At 32.8% G+C, this 22,935-nt stretch overlaps 1 protein-coding gene across 1 annotated transcript in view; it reads right to left on the bottom strand.

Annotated features, from left to right (window-relative positions):
* LOC123674741 (peroxidase) overlaps positions 1 to 11,580 on the bottom strand; it is a 42,109-nt gene extending 30,529 nt beyond the window's left edge. Inside the window, exon 1 of the mRNA XM_045609797.1 lies at positions 11,371 to 11,580. Coding sequence (XP_045465753.1) covers positions 11,371 to 11,381 — 11 coding nt within the window. The 5' untranslated portion in view covers positions 11,382 to 11,580. The remainder of the gene's footprint in view (positions 1 to 11,370) is intronic.
* Positions 11,581 to 22,935: the final 11,355 nt, after the last annotated feature.

Genomic DNA, 22,935 nt, shown 5'->3' on the forward strand with positions numbered 1-22,935 from the left:
GTACCAACCAAATTCATGTTGTATTATTTTGCTCATGTGATATTTCAGGGGGACCAACAAAATTTAGGGGTGACCCAGGACCTCAAAATCTAAACTGTGATCATTTCAAGGGTATCTAGTAAAACGGTTCATGCTATGCAAGTCGTTGACAATTGACAGATGAACGAACTTTCAACGAAATATTCCCTATGCATGACAAATTCGGAAGATTTCAATGCTTCAAATGCTGTAAGAACATATAAATAGTAACAAATAGAGATGGATACGAGTACATTATTCTGTGTAAAGTGAATGAATATTACTTGAAGCATCTCGTCAAAACCATATAGATAATTAAAAGTATTGATTATGCTGAAAGGGCGTTCACAAAATCAATAATCGATATAATCTAATGACAATAGGGACTACAGAATCAGGATCGATACTTTCCCATCGTGTGAAAGTAGAATCGTACAAATTGCCCATTCCAGCTCTTTTATCAGCTATCCCCAACTTTCGTTGATCATTTTCGCCAAGAATTACTCTGAGGAATTGTTAGAACTCGGTATGTAGTTCACTTAGGCCATAAATTGAACGAAGCGACATTTTTTTAGGTTTCCCATTTATGGTAACAGATAATTAGGAGAATTTCAATTGGTTCTGTTGTACTCACATTTGTAACGGCAATTATCCGTTACAAGAGAGGTGTGAATAACTTAGAGTGCTGTTTATTATGACGCACATCCTCCACATGTTGGTGAAGAAGTCGTCTGGGACTTGATTAAAAGTATTCAAAGTGATACAATTTTAATAATTTCGCCCAGAAGGCTCCATCAGATAGTGGAATCTTTCCAAAAGTTCACGAATGGTAAATTCTTATTAAACCTATTAACCTCCTTATCTCAAATTGGGATAATACAGTCTAACAGACCAATTGAAAAGTCCCCAGTCTACCATAGTAAAACACATTTTTTTGACAAATTTCGATTTTATTATTCAACATAGTTGCCTTCGAGGGCGATACAGCGATTATAGCGATCTTCCAACTTTTCGATACCATTTTTGTAGTACGATTGGTCTTTCGCTTCAAAATAGGCCTCAGTTTCGGCGATTACTTCTTCATTGGGGCTAAATTTCTTTTCAGCGAGCATTCGTTTGAGGTCTGAGAACAGGAAAAAGTCGCTGGGGCCAGATCTGGCAAATACGGTGGATGCAGAAGCAATTCGAAGCCCAATTCATGCAATTTTGCGATTGTTTTCATTGATTTGTGACACGGCGCATTATCTTGATGAAACAACACGTTCTTTAAACGATCCAATAACGTTATATAATAATCGCTGTTGATGGTCTGGCCCTTTTGGAGGTAATCAATGAATATTATACCTTGCACATTCCAGAATACTGATGCCATAACCTTGATAGCTGACTGTTGTGTTTTCCTCGATTTGGATTCGGCTCCTCGTGTGCAGTCCACTCAGCTGACTGTAGATTAGACTCCGGAGTGAAATGATGGAGCCATGTTTCATCCATTGTCACATCTTGACGCAAAAATTCAGTTTTATTGCACTTAAATAGCTTCAAACACTCCTCAGAATCATTAACACGTTTTTGCTTTTGATCGATTGTGAACTCGCCCGACATCCATTTTGCACACAGCTTTCTCATGTACAAATATTCGTGAATGATATGATGTATACATTCAGATGATATCTTCACAATATCTGCTATCTCGAACAACTTCACTTTACGGCCATTCAAAATTATTTTGTGAACTTTTATGATTTTTTCGTCGGTGAAAGCTTCTTTTGGGCGTCCACTGCGTTCGCCGTCTTCGGTGCTCATTTCACCACGTTTAAACTTGGCATACCAATCAATGATGGTTGATTTTCCTGGTGCAGACCCCGGAAACTCTTCATCAAGCCAAGATTCTGCTTCAACTGTAATTTTTCCCTTCAAAAAGCAATATTTTATCAGCACACAAAATTCTTTTTTTCCATAATCTTTCAAATAACAAAAGTAGCTACACTCACAATGCAATATCTCACAAACTAATGGTCGGCCTGCTGTCAAATTCTGACTCGTATTGTTTGAAGGATGGTACTAACTGAAAATTATATGGGTTTAATACTTGCCCCACCATCTGTGCATCAGACCTGGGACACTTGACCTAATATTACCCAGTTGCAGGAACGTTCATTAAAATTTAATGCCGTTATTAAAATTTTAACCCTCCAATAGTAACCCCTATTGGCTACCTGCACCGTTTAAAGGAAGATTAAAATTTTAATGTAGCATTAAATTTTAATGAATGTTCCTGCAACTGGGAGTCAAGCGCGTAAATTCAAATGGCAGGTTAGGTTTCACAAGGTTATCGACCATGAGGATTCTCTCTACTCAACCAAAAAAAAGTTTGAAATTTGAATAAATTAACAATAAACACTTTTTCTACACATTTCCGTTGAACAGATTGTTGTCTTTCTGAATCAAAACACCCTGTACATTCATAGTTGTTACCTCAACTCAACCACAAGGATCGTTTCATTGCCCAGATCTGCATGACATCTACTTTTATCTTTCACGTGAATCAATGCAGGTCACATTGCTTGAAATATATGCGATAGTTACTGTTTCATGTTATGAACCTGTACATATAAAATCAGATGCATTCATTTTTTTTACGTTCACTGACACACATACGGTAGTGAGATAATCTACTCATCTTCTTTTCGAGTGTTCCGTGAATGAATCGTAATTAAGTCAGGAAAATTGCCAGGAGCTATTCAACCACAGTGTAGTAGGTGAAACTGATTGATTGCACAACTTATATTTATTGGCCAATACCATGTTCAGTAACATCTTCCGCACTTCTAATAATCCTCAGGTATATCACCGTAGGCTAATAGAATCATGTGATTTTATTTACTTTCTTGGATGTGTCCCATGGAATAGTAATTTACGTAACAAGTCCGGAAAATAGGGTTTTTTTGGACGAATAGACAAAATTCCAGGACGAGCGTAAGCGAGTCCTGGAAGTCTGTGAGTCAAAAAAAACCATTTTCGGGCGTGTTGCGTACAATATTTTTTCGGCAACCATGTAAAATAACACTATCGCTGCTGCTTTCCATATTTTATTGCGATTGCGATCAAAAAACATGCAAATTTTCGACAACTAATTTCATATGAACTGTCAGCCCTTATCTCGGTTGCTATGGATTCTATGATTCTTTTCCGGCCTAGTCCGGGAAGTACGAACTTTCCGGACTAGGCCGGGAAGTGAGCACTTCCCGGACGGTTGCCGAAAAAGATATTTTATGTGAATGAATTATGTCCCTGACTGATCTGCTTGTAGACTGCTTGATTGTAAAGGGTGTTTTTTTAGAGCTATAGAACTTTAAATTGCAATAAAACAACGATAGATTATTCGATTGACATGAATTTTATTTATTCGCCAGATTATCTTGTGGCATTACATTTTAAATATGATTTCTGGCATATGACCGCCACGGCTGGCTCGGATGTAGTCTAATCTGGACGTCCAATTTTCGATGACTTTTTCCAACATTTGTGGCCGTATATCGGCAATAACACGGCGAATGTTGTCTTCCAAATGGTCAAGGGTTTGTGGCTTATCCGCATAGACCAATGACTTTAAATAGCCCCACAGAAAGTAGTCTAGCGGTGTTGAATCACAAGATCTTGGAGGCCAATTCACAGGTTCAAAACGTGAAATTAGGTGGTTACCAAGTAAATCTTTCAATAAATCGATTGTGGCACGAGCTATGTGACATGTTGCGCTGTCTTGTTGGAACCACAGCTCCTGGACATCATGGTTGTTCAATTCAGGAATAAAAAAGTTAGTTATCATGGCTCTATACCGATCACCATTGACTGTAGTGTTCTGGCCATCATCGTTTTTGAAGAAGTACGGACCAATGATTCCACCAGCCCATAAAGCGCACCAAACAGTCAGTTTTTCTGTATGTAACGGTGTTTCGACATACACTTGAGGATCAGCTTCACTCCAAATGCGGCAGTTTCGTTTGTTGACGTAGCCATTCAACCAGAAGTGCGCTTCATCGCTAAACAAAATAAAATGGACGTAGTGCGCGATACGTATTCCGCACAGAACCATTATTTTCGAAATAAAATTGCACCATTTGCGAGCGTTGTTTAGGCGTGAGTCTCTTCATGATGAATTGCCAAACCAAACTGAGAACAAATCACTTGACAGCTGTTAAATCGGTCGCCATCTCGAACAGTAATGCCAACTTGAAGTTATATATCTCGAAAAGAAACACCCTTTACTAGGTATGTCTTGCTTCAGCTTTGCTCTAAACGCTTTTCATTTACTATTTTTTTAAGGAGGCAAAACTTGCTTTATTTCCAAATATTTCGAAGTTATGATTTTATACAAATAAAATGATATCTATTCCACAGAGTACACTACCTCTCTCACTATGTTCTTCAATGCAGATTCATTTTGATTCTGTTGGAAATTGCTTAGACGATTCTTTTAATTTTTGGAAGAAACCTCCATAAAGCAGTTGAGAATGAAAGGCCTGCGATATTTTATCACAAAAAAAATTATTGAAAAATTGTAGAAGTTTTTCAATCGACATTTTCATTTTTTCAATGATGAATTTCGAATTTTTTTCATTACCATAGAATTACCGAGAGTCAATTGTCATTTATCGTTTTCTTATTTGGTGATATTTTCATTTATTGATATTCTGAATTTCAAATTGAAATACACAAGAAGGTAGGTATGTAATTTTTTCTCCGAAAAATTCTAAATAGATTGTATTTTTTTTCATAATTTCTATTCATCATTAAAATTCTAATTCTATTCATCATTTAAATACTGAGATACTATTGAAAAACCATTCAATTTTCAAGGTGACAAAAAAAACAGAAAATTTTTTTGTGAAAAATATCAGTCAGATTATTCGAAATATGAAAGTTTCTTCCAAAAATTGAAGAATGATGAAGCAATTTTCGCACAGAATCAAAATGAATCTGCACAGGAGAACCTATTGAGACAAGCAGTACAAACTCTTGAAGTAGGGAGCTGTAAACATTGCGGTACGGTTGGTTTTTTTGAAACTTTGAAAGGTTTATATTCCTAAATAACAGATATGCAAGACCTGTTCGGGAATTATATTGAAAGCTTTGGTTGTTGGCGATAAATAATATTAATTTCGATTACTAATTTCAGAAAATCAAACATTCCACTTAATTGCTACATCCTTGACGGCTCATAACAGTAATAAAGAAATTAAGGTAAATAGAATACCTATCTTTTTCGAGCCGTTTATAGGTATCCATGTTAATTAAACGATTCTATAACTAATTGAGATATTGGGTATTGATTATCAACGATAATGCACGGCTATGGATTATGCGTGAATTTTTTAACGACGTCATTTTGATTAATGAAGTAAGACCGTTGGATCACGTTAAGTTTACTTTTACCACATGTTGAAATTCGATCGGTCTATTTTTTCTCAAGGATGTTTCGAACATGGTCTTTTGTCAGATGTTTTGAGTGGGATGCTTGAGATTAGACATGTTTCACACCTAATGTTTTGTTATGTCGAGGCTTGTATGTAGATTACTAAATCATTAATTCTCTAACGAATATGTAGAACATGAATGAATTGAGCCATATAAATGGTAAAAAAAATTTATAGGATAGGTACATTCATGCTGAAATGCTCGAAAATTGAAGTAGGTTTCGCTCTTGGTCAGACGTTGAAGTCACCAAGAAACAAAACGATAAGGGAGATTTTCATGAATTGAATAATTGATAACTTTTCTACAGCTTGACTTTATCAATCTAAGTAGGATATATTCTTGAATTGCTTAGATTATTTTCGAAAAATGCAAATAACTTGTTGATCCTCAATAAAAAATGAATATTTCAAGACTACGATTCATATTCTTCGTGCAAAATGAGAGTACCAATTCACTATAAAATAAGATATATGAGAATAATAATAGGAACAAACATAACATAATAATTCAAACATATCTATAATTGAAAATTAATTGATTTGCTTTGGAGATTCATTCAATAATCAAAACATCGATATCTCACATCAAAACCTGTAAAATTTGTTCTTTAACATTCAATAATAACCCTTTGAAATCAATCTCAAAATAATTTTCTTCTCCCCGAATTCTCATAGTTTTCGCAGACGTTTCACTTATTTATTGTTGGATGCAATTATCTTTCAACATCCAGAACTCAATTCACGAACTTCATTAAAATACATTTTTATATCGATTGCAATATTCTGTAAGCAGGAAATATTAATCTGTTGTATGAAATTGCCAGTATTCTCATCTTCTTATACTTGAAAATTCCTTATCCATACCAGTAAAATATTTCTACGGTATCCTCACATAAAAATGCAAGTCTCATAGTCTTATTCTAAACAGTTATAGGTACAAGATTCATATTCTACTGTAGAAAGTTTTAGTCATCAAGGAATTAGTTGATGAATACATTTTACATTGTTCATTTCCGGGAAACGGATTTGTAGTATAGCTAGTTAACTACCAAGTGGAATCAAATAAAAAACAGGGAACTCCTGTGTTTTATCAGATATCGTTAAAGCTAATTCGATTTAAATTCATCAATTTATTATCTTCATCACATAAATGGAAAGCATTCAACCGTTGATTAGTAAAATTTGATAGAAAGTGGAAGAACTTTAATAAAAAGATCCAAATCGTGTCGTTATCAGAATCCTTATTATTTATTCAATCCTTCAGGTGGAGTGTTCACAATCAACCAAATTAAAAACTTTCTTCCAAAATTAAGACCATCTCAAATCTTTGGAAAAATGTCACTCAAATTGAAATAATCAATCAAAATACAATTATTTCATTCGGAGACATATAAACAAATGATATACGAATGCGAACCCGGAACATGTCGAAGAAATTTGTTGTTCAAAGACGCGGACGAACTGTAAAATGCAAATAGGCTAATTTGGAATTCAAGTCTGTTGAAAATGAATCTGTGATCAGATAGAATACAAGTTGATCATAAATAAGTACTTTCACATTTTTGTCGGAAAGAAGAGTTGAGGATACTTTCTATATGATCATGAGATTTTGGACGAGGCGCGGGTGGATAACACTATTTGGAGAGAGAATGTGGACATCAATTTCTTCGGACAGAGGTAAGAAACCGGAAATAGTTAAAGCATTGCAGTAAAACAATGAGCGCTCGTCTCCGAACAAACTGATCTCAATTTAAAGAACTATCAGTAAAAGTAATAAAGGTAAGGTAATAAAATTTCGATAACTATCGATCAGTCTCGCTACTCTCATCATTTCAACGTATAATATTCCATCAACTTATTAAATAATAATAATAATGGTTGAAAACATCATAGGTTGAGACAAAGAAAATCAATGAAAAATGCGATTATTCGAGCTCTCACTATCATTATCAGGCTACTAAACGAGAATTAAACCACCACAACTCAATACTTAGATTTATCAAAAGCCTTCGATATACCTTGATCATAAGATCCTTTTGGCAATATTCGAAAATATGAATGATTTTACTGAAGCTTATTTAGATTTATTTGACAGTTATATTTAAAAAAATAACAAGTATAGAAAATAATACATCAACTATTCGAGTGAGAATACGTTGCGATAGGTATTTCACAGGGATCGTTTCTGGGTCCTTTGCTGAAGAAAATGAACGCATAATGAAAATTCAGAATGAATTGAATAGAATTATTGAATGGTCTACAATCAGCAATTTGGTGGTTAATATCGAAAAAACGAAATTATAAGTATTCAGAAACAACATAGAAAAAATATGCCTCAAACATCAGAATACAGAAATAATTGCATTTAAAAGTGTATAATTTCGGATGAGCTATTGAAATGATACAGTTGATTTGCATGCAGCTATGAATGTCTGGCGTTCATAATCAAAGATAAGATATGGAACAATATTTTGGGCAAGATATCCTGAAGCGGATAGAGATTTTATATGAAAATTAAGTGTTTAGGAGCTATTTTTGAAATATTTTGTACGACACCTGTATGGTATCTGGTATCAAATAAGTAAATTCTATCTAAATTTGCAACAAAGTCGATAATTTTAGAAACTTAAGTCCATATTCTGCCCAGTTTCCTTCAATCCTTTATATGTTTAGAGGACTCTATTTTCTTATTGATAGATTCATATCTAGTTGAATTTTCCCAATTTGAATCAACCACAATCCATTTAATAAATGATAGGAACTGAATCTAATTTATCGTCTTTGTTAAAAATAATAAATAATTATTGAAAATTGGTTAACTTATTTTTAAGATGATCTCTATGTGTGTAAACAATAAATTCAGCACAATATTGATTAGGTATTGAAAAAATTAACTTAATATCAAATATTACATTACCTAATTAGAGTTTTGTTATTCTCAAACTTTTCACCCTGAATTAGAGATATTTTTTTGATTATTGGAAAAATTATATGGGTGACCATTTGGCAAAGTCCGTCAATTGAAAGTACATATTTGGATTGAATAAATGCCCCTAACTCAAGCTCGAACATACATAAATAGAACTTTTTACACTCAATTATTCCATGCCCAATGAGTCAACATTCACTCGACTATAGTTTTCCAAATTCGTATAAAACGCCTTCGATATGTCAACATACACACAATTACTCTAGGAAATGCAGATAATGGCATAGGTATTGTTTTCAGTCATGCTTGCCTTATAAGGTGTATTTCATAAGGGAATGACAATACGTTCTTATTTGAGTAAACATTTGAGTCCTTTTACCTGCATTCATGAATAATAAATGTGTATAAACATTGAAATTAATGATATGGATCTAGACTCGCTGAGTTGAATTTCTGGTATGCTATCAACTTGAAATTTGTGCAAGATTGTTTCTTACTGAAATAATGATAATTGAAGGTATAAGGTGAAGAATTATACAGGCTGTTCCTAAATTGGAGGTACAAACGAAAATGACAGATGCATCGGATTAAGAAAAATGTCCTATGAATATGTGTCCGCAAAAGCTTTGTTTTAAGATACAGGGTGCTAAAGTTTGAGTTTTTTCTCAAGTTTTTTTTCTCAAAGCACCTTCTCTCCACACGATATTCAACTCAAATTTGGTAAAGATTTTCCAATTTGAAGTTTGCATCATTTGATATGTTCATTTCGAATGCAAAACTATAGGGTGATTTTTTTTTTGGAATAGTAGCACTTCTTTCTTCCAGACCTTTTTTTTTTGGTGGACCACTAGTAGTTCAAGTAAATGGTCTAGTACTACACTTTTTGATTTCTTCAAGTTTTGTCGTATCTGCTACCGATTTCGAAGGAAAATTAGAAACAATTTTCCAGTAAATCCCATGAAAATCAAAATAATTATAAAGATTCAGTTAAAAGTTGTAAATGTACATATTCATCTATTTATTTATCTTGAAATGTACATATTTATCTAATCTGTAGTGAAGATTAATAACGATTCGATAAACAAGTATAATTCACAAAAATGTTGGACTTCAAGAAACACCCTGCATCTCGAAAACAAAGCGTTTGTGGGCCCATGTTTAGGGAGTTTTTTCTAAAATTATTCAAGGGATCTCCCATTTCTTTTTAATCCCCAATTAAGGAACACCGTGCATTCGTTAAAATTCAACATCATACTATCAAGATAGTACTATCGTGAGGGTACTATCATCGTGAGAATGAGCCATCATTTTATGGTTTAGAGCTTCTCTCATAAAATTAAGAAATAGGTGTATGGAATTTGCTATTAACATCGACATTGATTGTCTAAACTTAACAATTGATCTAATTCATAAATTTAAATTCTAGATACCAAATTAAAAAACCACATAACATAAAGATACTTGAAACAATCCCTTCTTAGATTCTTTTAGGATTCAGTGTAATGGAACAAAAATACCTATAAATGACGACCGCTACGTGAAGTTGGTACAGAGAAAAAAAATATCAATTTCAAGAAATTTGCAGCGTTATTTGATTCGATCGATCAGATCAAATGTTTTATCTTGACTTTGAGACATCTAAGAGCTTGCTGGAGTATGCGATCCGGTTGTGTTCTGAGTAGGCTTTGTTACTGTGTCCTACAGGATACTAAACAAATTTTCAACGAACTATTATCCAATTATATTCATAAAAACGAATATTTTATACATATTCTCAGAAGGGTATCCAATTGATCGGTTTGCAGACAAATTTTAACAGTGAATAATTTCAAAAGGATTTGAAATTCATCTTTAAAAAATATACAAAAAAATTTATTCAACTGCTTCCCGATAAGTTACCTATAAATCATTATTGGAATTGATTAATTCGTTAAATCATGTATAACACTGTTTGTATCCTAGATTGATCTATATAGATCGAGAATCTGCTAAATTATACAGGGTGTTTCCAAATTAGACCTGAACCTTGGCGGGTGTGTTAGTATGGCTCATTTGCTGTCATTTGATCACTATTCAATGAGAACCAAAAATCAACTGTTTACGAGATATTTGAGTTCTTGTGATTTTTAGAAGATTCCTCACCACAATTCATTTTGATTATAACTTTGAATTATTTTCGTGGCCAGCGAAAAGTCCGGATATAACACCATTAAAATAGACGAGGCAGCGAGAAAATTGAGAGTAAATTTCAGGCAAAAAGTAATAACTGAAGAAATAAGAAAGAGCACACAGAATGGTGGAGGTCATTTCCTAATCTAAGAATATGGTTTTCACTGAAATTTTGAGTTTAATGGCAATAAAGAATATTTGATTAATCATTTTCCTTTATTTGCTTCTTTCCGCTTTCAAATGAAAATCTGCTGAAAAAATAGGACCTGCATTCTACGAAAACTTTTTTAAAAAATAGAGGAGGAATCTGGCAAGTTTTTAAAATAATTTTGTCATATCGTGGAATTCTAAAGTTGCAGGGAAATTTATATATGAAATTACCTTTTCTTTTCTTCATATACCAACTTTCCAAACCATACCACATAATTCTTGACGAAAACAAAAAAAAAGTGAGAAATTAAAAAAAAAATCGAATATCTCGGAAAGTGTTGATTTTGGGTTATCAATAAATAAGGCTCAATCGACAGCGAATAAGTATCAATAACACCTCTTTTAAGATTCACGTCAAATTTGGAAACACTCTGTATATTTGAAGGTCGATATTTTGAAATTTCGAAAACTAATCGCGAAAAATATTGATATAATAATATTTTAATGAATCGGTCAAAATTCAATCCAATAAATGTTCGGAATTCGATTGATTCTGAAATAACAAACCTTCTTGTAAATTTTCAATTTCATTCAATTAATTTTAAAATGTTTCAAAAAAAAAAATCTTACATTCGACTCATGACAACTGGTCAGCAAAGCGTCCTTGCAACAACCGCAGAGCCAGTTATGCAATGCAGACACTTAATAGCACAAACACCCGCACAGAAACGGTGCTCTTCGAGAGCCTTGGTACGTACTACACACACGTCGAAGAATAAGTCTTGCAGCCTTCTTGCTAATGTAGGCTAGGCAGGCAAAGGCAATTCATTGACTGTCACTCGATCAAAATTGTTGGTATCGACGAAGAAGAGGTGGTTTGAAAAAGGCGACACCCCTCCTCATCTGATCTTCTGGCAAACCGTGTCGGTCAGGGCCTTGTGCTCCAAATTTACCCGTTTTGTTACGAAACTGGGGTAATTGGAGACCGTAATGGTAAAAATGGAAAAGTAAGAGTATTCCGATAGATCTTGCGTGTGAAAGTGACGAAATCATCAACTGTCTCATAGGTGCTGAATTACTTGTATACCTAAATTTTTTTTTAATTTTATTTATTCTTCCGCATTGGGAATATGAGTGAAGAAGTACAGATTGACTCCAGAGAATTTCACACTTTTCTCTCATCTTTTTAGCCGGAGTTTTATAATCAAAGTTCTTCAATTCATGTAATTTTTAAGACAGAACATATATACAACTTCCTAGTCCATTTAATTATTCATTTCTATGCGTATCTGTTGTACATTTAGTTTTTCAATACTTTTATTCACACACTTCAACAACGGACACAATGAAAATCGTAATGAAATTAGCCAAAATATTTATCTTCCCCTTCTTCCTTCTTGCAGCATAAACATATTGTCTCTTTTACTCCTATTTCGCCTTAGATCACTGGTTTGCAATATTGTCGCACCAACGCCTTCAAGGTCTTCCTGCGCTTCTTCTCCTAAAGGCGACTTATTTCTTATAAATCTCAACATTTTTCACAGGCGTTTCATCATATTTGTGAGCCTAATCGTTTACCTTTCTGGCAACACTCAGCCACGTTCTATTTTTTTTTCAAAGACATGTATTTTGGTTTAAGGGTAGATGTATGGATAAAAATGGATGTTGTTTGGTACATATATCAAGTTCTAGAATAATGAGGGAATGGATCAACAAACACTACCCACAATGATGAATTGGCTGCTATGGTAAGGAATAGTGACCTCCTGCAGAGATTGAGAAGAGGGCTAGAGGGCCATGGCGTATGCCTTTTAGGAGTGGCATACTTTCATGGGTGTTATTCCCGAATATTTTTTCCTCGAAATTCGAAATGATGCAGAAATTTGACTAACATTTGCAGAAATAAATTATCGTGTAACAGTAATCATCCTCTGATCTCTTTAAATTAAAATACGAACGGTGGATTTATTGATAATATGTTTATGACACATACACGAATGGCAGGTCTTTTTCTACTTTGAAGAGGATAAAAAACTATTTTAAATCTTCAACAAAACAAGGAAAATTGAGGAATTTGGGTTGTTGCCAATCGACAGAGATTTGTTCAATAGCTTGGACATTTCGGATTTAATTGATCAGTTTTCAAGAGATAAAGTCTGGGAAATGAGTATTTAAATGTCCTTTCTTGTTTCCACTTACTGAATGTTTACAATTTTATGTGATTTTATTGAAAAATTTTATTTTCTATCAGTTTGTTACTTTTGTATTTTGTTCGAATAATTTTTTTCAATATATTTCAATATAAAACCAAAATTTCAAAATCAACTTATGGATTATCCATTTTTTCTTCATATTATTCTTGTTTATGATTTGATTTTGTTATATGTAATAAATATACAGTCAATACAAATATATTTGTAACCAGGGGTGGCGAATATCTTAGGACGGCCTTGATGCCATTTCATGCCATAGCTGTGGCTTCGGAGGTGTCCAAATTTTAATTCATTTTATTTTGTATTTATAATTTATCATTGGTTGAAGAGGAAGTCCTTCAATATAAATTATGTCAGCTTATTCTGTAAACGTTTACACAAACCAGTCACTACACCGATACGGGGAGACAGAGTTTTTGCTGAGGTTTTTATCTGTTCTCTTGTATCATACGTTGAAATGTATGATGCCCCGTTACATTTCCTCTGCTAATACTGAGATTCATCGACACATATGCTTGATTGTTTGAAATTAATATTTTGTATTGCTCTTTCTCAAAAGAATATATATATATTGATAAGGTAGAGATTAATTAGTTTTAAAGGTACAAAATGCCACTAATGATCTTCGAGATTCTAAAATTCATCTCACTGTTTGGTGAATACTCATTTGTAGAAAATCTATTGTATAGAAATTTTGGTTTTTTTAAGTTTAGTTTTTTTCATTATATTTGCAAAATTTTCTAATGATATATTGGTTGTATAACTAATTTATTGAACTCAATAACAATTATTCAATGGTTGTACGTAATCCTCGAAATGAACAAGTACATATGTGATGAAACCTATCAGAAATAATTTACTCTTATAAAGAAGTATACATGATTTTGGCAGCGTCGTTTATAAATTCAAACTATGTTTTGCAAATGCAAGCTCTCAATACGATGTGAATAGAACAGTTCAAAACGAACTGATATATTGCTTTCTTACAAAACACCGATTTATTTGATTTTCACATATTTTTTTAAACAATAATCTACATTGCAGTATTTCAATAGTTTCAATTTCCGGTTGAAAAATAAAATTATTTTGGCAACTTTTCGTTTTTCGAAAAAGAACTGATGAAATGGTATTCCTATAAAGCACTGCTGTATTTTGAAAATTTACTTAAAAAAATGCTACAATAATCTTTGCAAAAAAGGAAAAATTCTAATTTTGAGGAAATTTCCAAAGAGACTAGTGAAATACTTTCTTCAGACGAAAGTTGGATTTATTGTAATATTCCTAATAACTTTAACTGGTCATTCAATCCTTCTGTCAACACCACATATTATTTTTGTCCCTTTTCTCTGGGAGAATATTGACAGATTACGAGAATATCACGTGGTGATGTTCCCTCTTAAGGAACTCTTTTTGAAGAGAGTTTAATCAAATATATTTTTAATATGAAATGTTCAGCTTATTTTCCGAAACAGAATCATACTTCAAATTTTTAATGAATTAATATCTAATCATTCACACCGTGTATAATCATTTAAATACAAATATTCCACCCAACGTACCCTATTAGAAGAACTACAATAAAACATCGTAAAAATGATGTATATCATTGGTAGGTATACATCATGACCATGAAATTGCGTTGCTTTGTGTAGGTAAAGATGCAAGGAGAAATTGTAGGCTGCAAGACACATACGATCGACATTTATGTTCTCTCAGGAACATCCAGATAATATTTTATGAATGAATGGATTCAATAATTAAATTAACACATAATACTCACAATCTGAGATGTGAAGAAATACACTTTCTTCATGTCATTTAGAAGCATAATGAATCAACATGTGTGAACATATGATTTCATTGTCAGGAGATTCGAGTATGTTATGGGAATGTTTAATAACCCAACTGGCATTTCACTTAGTGGAGATAGTTCTTCTGTTGTATTTCCTGTATATTTCAAAATATTACTCTTTTCTACGAACAAATTTTTGAACGTTTATATTTAAGGAACCCTTTCTCGCATTTGGCCAACTAATGAACTTAACTGCGGTATTCGAGATCCGAACCTTATCAGAAAATTTTATGTTTCTAGGCCTCTTCGTCCAAGAGGTTTTAAGCAGAACAGAATTTAAGTTGAGGAAAGATTCACTTTCTTGTTTTCGACTCAAAATTACAAAAAATACGGAAATTGTGAAGAAATAATAAAGTAATGTTCATGAAACAAGCGTTGTAAAACTGAGAGTTCAATGTTTGTAGTGTTTGTACATTCCTATCTACCTTCCAGCCGGTTTTTTCATATTTATAGAAAAGTGAAATGGAATGGATTACTAAAGATAAACTGGTTAGGTACCAATAAGTGCCTACTTCAGTTTCTCAATTCCTATTGTTTTATTCATAGAGAACTCATTTTTTCACCTTAAATACCTACCAAAAAGAATTACCCAGTTCTAATATTTCAACTCTTATATTTCACCGAACTGTCAGAACGGATTTCATTAAAATTCAATAATGTATTAGATGTAAGCAGAGACAAGTTGGTATTAAGGTCAATTTCTCAATTTATTCCTGAAAACCTGCAAAAAACGTATGCTCAGCATACCTTTACTCACTAGTCCAGTGTGTCGTTTTTAACACTTACCCATAGAATAAAATGAACGAATGAATCGCATAAATTACATATTTCTTGACCACCAAGACAGAATGATAAACTGTGTTGCCAATTGGTGTTTTTCTAGGAGTTTAATTTATAGCTTGTTGTCTCTATTTTGGAATTCACTGAGCAATATTTGAACGGCCGTCCACAACCCATACAATATATACCTACCACAGATAAAATAGATAACATAACAAATCGGTTTCTCTTTGCCAGTATATGTCATATTTTATCTTGGTGTGCCCTGGGAAGCAGTGACGAGTTATCACGACTGTGCCCCCCTATTCATAGAGTCGATATGCCATTTGGTTCTATGCGAATGCCGAACTGAATTGTGCAACTGAATGAAATACGTCTGGCGTATGGCGTATGTCGAAAATAAAATTAACTGAACTAGGTTGTCTGTTCAGTTCGGAGTGATGCAAGATTTGAATGAAAACTTTTGATCCTTTTCTTATAATCCAGTGCTTAGTTTTTCATAAGTCTAGAACATGGGTCTTTTCCTTTTATAGAAAAACCGACGGTTTCGAAATTTTGCATGGAGGTAAATATGAAATAACAATTATTTAAATGTAACCAATTTGAGATATTATGTGTATGCTTAAGAATTATTGACATTCCAGGTGGCTGATGAAAATCGAAATTAAGTTGTAACGGCTCTTTCAGTAATATATGGATTTTCAGAATTCAGGTTGGTATTGGAAATATCATTCATTGACAGAAGATACACATTTTGAATTTAGTCATGTTTGTTTGTTTTTTTAATTTAGTCATGTTTGTTTGTGTTTTTTGATCCAAGAAATTGTGAAAATAATTGTATCAATTTTAAACACACATCGGTTAGTTAATTTGGGTATTTCTTCAGTTGAACTATTGAAAATAGGTGGAATTAATCAAGATAGTGCTTGCCAAGTTAGGCGAGAACTATCTCCCCTGGTTCATACCAGGGATAATATTTCAGCTAGCATTAGTCGTATTTCTCCAGTTTTTCAGGTTAACTGATATATACCTATTCAAGGTGTATACCTACTAATCAATTGGTCATTTCAGTTTCCTTATAACTTTTAGAATCATTTCGGAGAAAAAAAGGCAAGTCATTACACCCAGGAGGCCTGGAGTTAGTAGTGGGAGAAAATCTGTGCAATACGCTTACACCTTCTGAAATTGATTGAATTTATTTTCATCAGAAATAACGAACACCCTGAATAGCTTTTTTGAACTGGCCGAAGAGCATCTGGATTTTAAACAATCAAAGACAACATTACATAACATCATGAAATTAATTGGTTTCAATTTCAAAAAAAATTATAGGAGGTAAATCCTTAGTGATGAACAGAAAAATATAATACAGTTTGGTAAATCCATAAAGGAGTTGCCAAAAAATGAAAAGTCATTTATCGAGATGAAAATCGGATACATATTTGAAAATAGGAGTCAGATTCTGGACCCTGGATAGTTAGTAAGCTAAAAGGTTTGCCAAGTATGTATATTCAAGAGTGAAGCCATAAGGTACACTATTTTGAATGCTGGAACAATTGATGGAATTTATCTGGATATGATTCAATTCTTGACAGTGCCTAAGGATTACAACATTGAATGGAGAGCTATTTTATAATTGGGTTATTGAACAATAAATACTTTATCTGCAGATAACTGGTTCAGAGGGTTAGTTCACAGCTCAAATAATTAATTTCAAAAATTCTTTAAAGAATGACCTAAGCTTGGAATTTTATGGAATGGAGACATAAATGGTTGGACAGATAACCAATAAAGTCGATCATATAAATAAGTTATGAAAACAATAATTCTTGGCATTTGAATCTATAGTTTATTTATATATTTTTTTTGAATTGAATATTACTAAATCTGTTTTTTGTATTTCAATGAGTATTCTAATTTTGAAAGTTGGCTATGCTGCTATGTTAAAATTCTTTATATACTGAATGGATCCTTTGAATTTTATTTGTCATATTATGATTATGTCAATCCATTTACTTAGTAACATTAGTATTCAAAGTATCACCAAGTTTTTTCTGTTTTCTTAACCAGTTTAGTTATCACAGCTAAAATAATCTAAAATATTTTTGAATAAAATAACATGTTTGGAGAATTTTGCGAACAGGTACCCAGTGTCCATCAAGAATGCAATAATTAATGAAGAGCCTCTCTTCGTAATTTCAAGAATTTGGGATCTTTGGAGTACAAAAATGATGAAAATGATATTTACTGGTTATTTATATGATAAAACCATAGCAATTTTAAGTAATATTTAAGTAACCAGAAATAAAGCCACAAGCATGATACATTCTAGTAGGATTTGATGTCACTTAAATTTCAGTTTTTCATTCGATATTCCGGCTGCATTTTTATTTTAGGAATGATTAGTTAATCACCTCGTATCTGAATCCAAATCAAACCTACAAAAAAAAATTAAATGCATTTTAACATTTCCCGGAAATCCTTGCAAAGAAACACGTGAGAATCGATCCAAATTCTTTCTGCAACCTCCGATGTCTATCGATTGTGCAAACCTTCACATTTCGTTTACAACATGTCTATGTTGATCCCAAAATCTTTCCTGAGTTATTTCAGAAATGGCCAATAAACCTGTTAGTTTTACACAATTTTCTAGTTATACCCGTGAAATATTGTCTAGGTCCATTCTTTCGGTGCAAAAACCTTGATTGCTTATACGATATTACTGTAATTAGTCCCCGAATGGGAACATTTATCAAGAAGCATGATGGATATCTTGAGTATATTGATTTCACGTGAATTGGTTCTTCGCCAATATGCCATTATGCGCTATTTCGAAACCATCAGATCGAATATTAAGAGCCGTGTTAAGGTACCAAATTGTGCAACCAAATTCTCGGCAAAAAGACCACCCAGTTTTAGTGCTCTTCAGTTGTCAGTGGTTCTCAAAAAATGAATTGTTTCGAGTACACTTTCATTATTTATCGGTCCTGATGGTAAACAATTCTCTCTATGCGAACATGATGTAATGATGGCGGTAATCTTCTAATTACGTTCGATTGCATTATGGACCAAATTGGTATCGGTGTAAACCCCCAACAATGGAATGGCTATGATTCCGGAGAGAAAGTACGCAGCGCTGGATCATGTGATGAACTCACTGCAAGTCATGTGATGGACTAGTAAGCGGCCTTAGCATAATTTCTATGTCTTATTTATGTGATCTCGATAGGGTAAGATGATCTTAGGCGCGCGAGGTTACGTCGAAAATAACTTGAATATTCTTTTTGGTTCATTGCCCGATAATTTAGCAGTTTTTGTTAGAATGATATCATTATTGCAAAATAGATTCCTTATTACACGAAATCTTGATCGACAAATCAACACGTTGATTTTAGTATGAAATCTATGATGTATTTAACAAAAATTAAAATTGAACACAGAAATGATTTGATCTTTATAATCACCACAATTCATGTTTTATTAAATCAACCATCTGAATAAGAATGATTCATTGATATCGAAAAATTCATGAAAATGATCTATTCATTCATGTATACAGGGTGGCCATTTGAAAACGAAACAGACAAGATTACAGACGAAATAAAGTTTTTCGATAGAAATGCTCGGACAGGTCGATTTCTGTTTCGAGGGGGACAACTTAAGATGTAGGTTACGGACGCATAGCGCTTCAACCCTTGCTACTACAACCCTCACCCCCAAATTTTGAATAGGGAAGATGGGGTGAGTTATTGGGAATAAATCCATTTAAGATCTTGAACTTTCTACAGTCATTTGAAATGAATGTGATAGTGCATGAGTTAGCTTTGAATTCGCTTGATATTGAAACCAAAGTTTAGGGATTCGAAACTGTTATAAGTTGACTTTGGTCCCATCCAGAACGGACAGGTACTTCAAGAGGAAGAAGTTGATTTATTCCTCTATTCTTATTTTTATTAACTACATTATATTATACAGTGTGGAACAGCCAAATGGAATAAATTCGATAACGGATAAATGAGGGTATGTTGGAAAAAACGCTTAGACACGTCGATTTTTATTTTTAACTGCGCATCTTTTTCAAAAAAAAAAATTATATAGGGTGCGTCATGTGACAGTGGCCAATACCAACTTTCTTATTTTAAACGCAAGCCCCTGTATATTATTAATTTTTTGGATTCTTCAGAAAATTCTAGACATAATTCATGTACAATGTCCTATACCTATCTTCAACTGTTTCGGAAATATTAAGTATTTTCAGATTTATTACAAAAATTAACATTAACAATAGAAAATTATTTTATTTCACAAATTCGCTACATTACATTCAATACTTATTTCCCATTTAGCTCTTGATAATGAGAAAGTAAACAAAAACCATTCCTGCGTTTCTTTTTACTGATATGAAATGAAAAAAATACAAAAACAGTTTTCTTTATGTTCGTATAAAACTTGTAGCCTTAGCAACTTGTTGTCTACCCGCATGACAGTAATGATTAGTGTCAGTGCTATTGTCGTTTGAATTTCGTTAACTGTACGTAATAATATCAGAAAAATGGTTCATTTAACAGAAATGCACAAAATAACAATTTTCTATTGTTAATGTTAATTTTTGTAATAAATCTGAAAATACTCAATATTTCCGAAACAGTTGAAGAAGGTATAGGACATTGTACATGAATTATGTCTGGAATTTTCTGAAGAATCCAAAAAATTAATAATATACAGGGGCTTGCGTTTAAAATAAGAAAGTTGGTATTGGCCACTGTCACATGACATATATAATTTTTTTTTTTGAAAAAGATGCGCAGTTAAAAATAAAAATCGACGTGTCCAAGCGTTTTTCCTAACACGCCTTCATTTATCCGTTATCGAATTTATTCCATTTGGCTGTTCCACACTGTATATTTCATCATTGATTATATTGAAATTGATGGATTTTCGAGAATTTTTATTTTTGTCTCAGATTTTTCATAGAATTCTAATATATTACATGTGAGGTCTCAAAGAGGGCTACAAGAGTCAATTAAATGATAATGCTTCAAGTTTGTGGTCCTCTTAAAATTCATTTTGCAATATCAAATTTCCTAGAATCTTTGTTATTAATACACTTTATACCTATGTTTATTTTCTGATGGGATTTCATCCGCACACTTCCATTTCAACTAACAAAGGAATAAAAATTGAATTATTTCATTTGATATGAAGAAACATGTAATATTTCCTAAATATTACATTATGGTTAGACAGCATGTGGCCCTCAAAAGCTTTGAATTAGGATTGGATTGTTTATTATGAATTTCAATTTCATAAACAACTAACACAACTGATACTAAATCACTAATTATATGGTTAAATGAAACATAAAAAATAGTTAATAGATTGTCTTGCAAAATATCCTTTAACCGAGATGTTTACAACACTCGTAGTTGATCATCCTTTCAAGAATGAATGAACACTATCATAAAACCGTAGACGTATTTTGATTCATGATTTCTCGTATTTACATAAACGTTCATTAGTATCCTAGGTGTGTTCGTTGACCTTGATCTGTTTATGCAGACAAGGAAAAGATACCGGGTGTGATTGGTACTTTCTATATTTCGAAATTCGAATTTCGTCATTACAAGGTCGTTTATATGTTTTATTCACTATAAACTGAAAAATAAGAGAACTATTGAAAAATTACCATATCCTGTGCTTTCAAGATATAAATTCACGTTAAATATCTTCAAAAAAAAAAACAAGACAATTTAATAATCAGAATGAAGATATCAAGATAAAGACGTTGCAGCAAAAAATATTACAATTTTGCTTGTAAATTTCACATTTTCATTCATGTCTGGTTTAACTTGCTATTTACAATCTTAGAAGATAGTATATTCAAGGCCGTAGCCAGGGGGATCCTGATTCGCCTTCCTTCAATCCTTCCATTATTTATATTGACATAAACCATACCATTTTATATATTTTTGAAATCAGGAAAAATTAAGCTTTCAATAAATGGCTCAGAAATCTAGTGTTCCCATTTGAAAGAACATAACTTTGGCTCGATGCTTCGTAATTAAAAACTCTTTTGAAAAGACGAGCACGCCACTGGAATCCACGTTAAAGAGTGCCTGTTGATGTTTTAATTTCAGAGCTCTATCATCAGTATTAGCGGAGATATAAATGTTTTTCGATATCGCCATTTTTCCAATTTTCGCTTATAACTCGAAAAAAAAGTGGCCAAAAATGAATACTACCCTTGTTAGTTTCTCAGAAAAAAAAACGAGAATGGGGTACCAGATTTTGTCTATCTCCTCTGGTTTAAAAGATGTAGTGCTAAAACATCGAAATTTGCCCACCCTGTACAATACGTGCGGAAACTACATTTCTTTCTCGTTTGTGGCACAATTTGGAGCCTAGTGCCGTCAAACTTCCACACTCGTAAGAATTTCTTATTTTTTCGCAATAGATAACAATATACTATTCAGATTAAGAGCAGAGCAAACTTCGACTTTCTTTCAATAAAGGGCACACCACTTGCAAAGCACCTGTTCCACTTTTAACAACGAGAATTCTGAAACGACAGTATTTTTATTGCATCACTTTTTCCAAATGGCGATCTGTTACGTTCATACTTATATTAAATGTCCTACAACCTTCATATTTGGTCTACATTGTAAATCATTGTTCCACCCACTTTTCGATTTTGTTTAATCGAAGCCGAGAAAACTCCCTACTAAATAAATATTATTATCCCTATTGAAATTGCTCAATTTTATTGCTAGCCGATGATGAAATTTCTTCACTACATTATGTATCAGGCTATACAAGAATAATTGTTTTGAAGGAATGCTACCACTAGATATAGTCGAGATAGCTGAGCAAACACCATAATTTGATAGATTGATCTTGATTAAAGATAACGCAAAGTCGGTTTGGTAATAATGCTCGCAAATTCCATAGTAGTTTCGATATGATTTAAAAAAAATTCCTAATTAGAGTCAAATTGTTCTTTTTCATAGATTTTTGGGTTCTCGTTTTCCAGATAAATTGCTCTATAATTTCGTCATATCTGTAATTTTCGAGTGTAAGACCTAGAAACTTGTAATTTTTAAGGTAGGTTCGAATCTTGAATACCGCAGTTGAGTAGAAATTTTGCAAGTACCCAATATTTTCATGGCCAAAATCGAAGGAGTTGAGATTCTGGATGTTCATATGAGAAACATAATAATTTCAAGATATGTGCGAAATGTAAAGCTTCACATCATCACAACCATAGAAAATTCAATAGGTACCCAATATGGATTTCTGTGATAGCATATCCCATCGGGTTGGGATTCTGCGTGTATATAAAGCAAGAAGCAA

The sequence above is a fragment of the Harmonia axyridis genome, chromosome 3 (assembly GCF_914767665.1).
Source record: "Harmonia axyridis chromosome 3, icHarAxyr1.1, whole genome shotgun sequence".
Taxonomy (NCBI): Eukaryota; Metazoa; Arthropoda; class Insecta; order Coleoptera; family Coccinellidae; genus Harmonia; species Harmonia axyridis.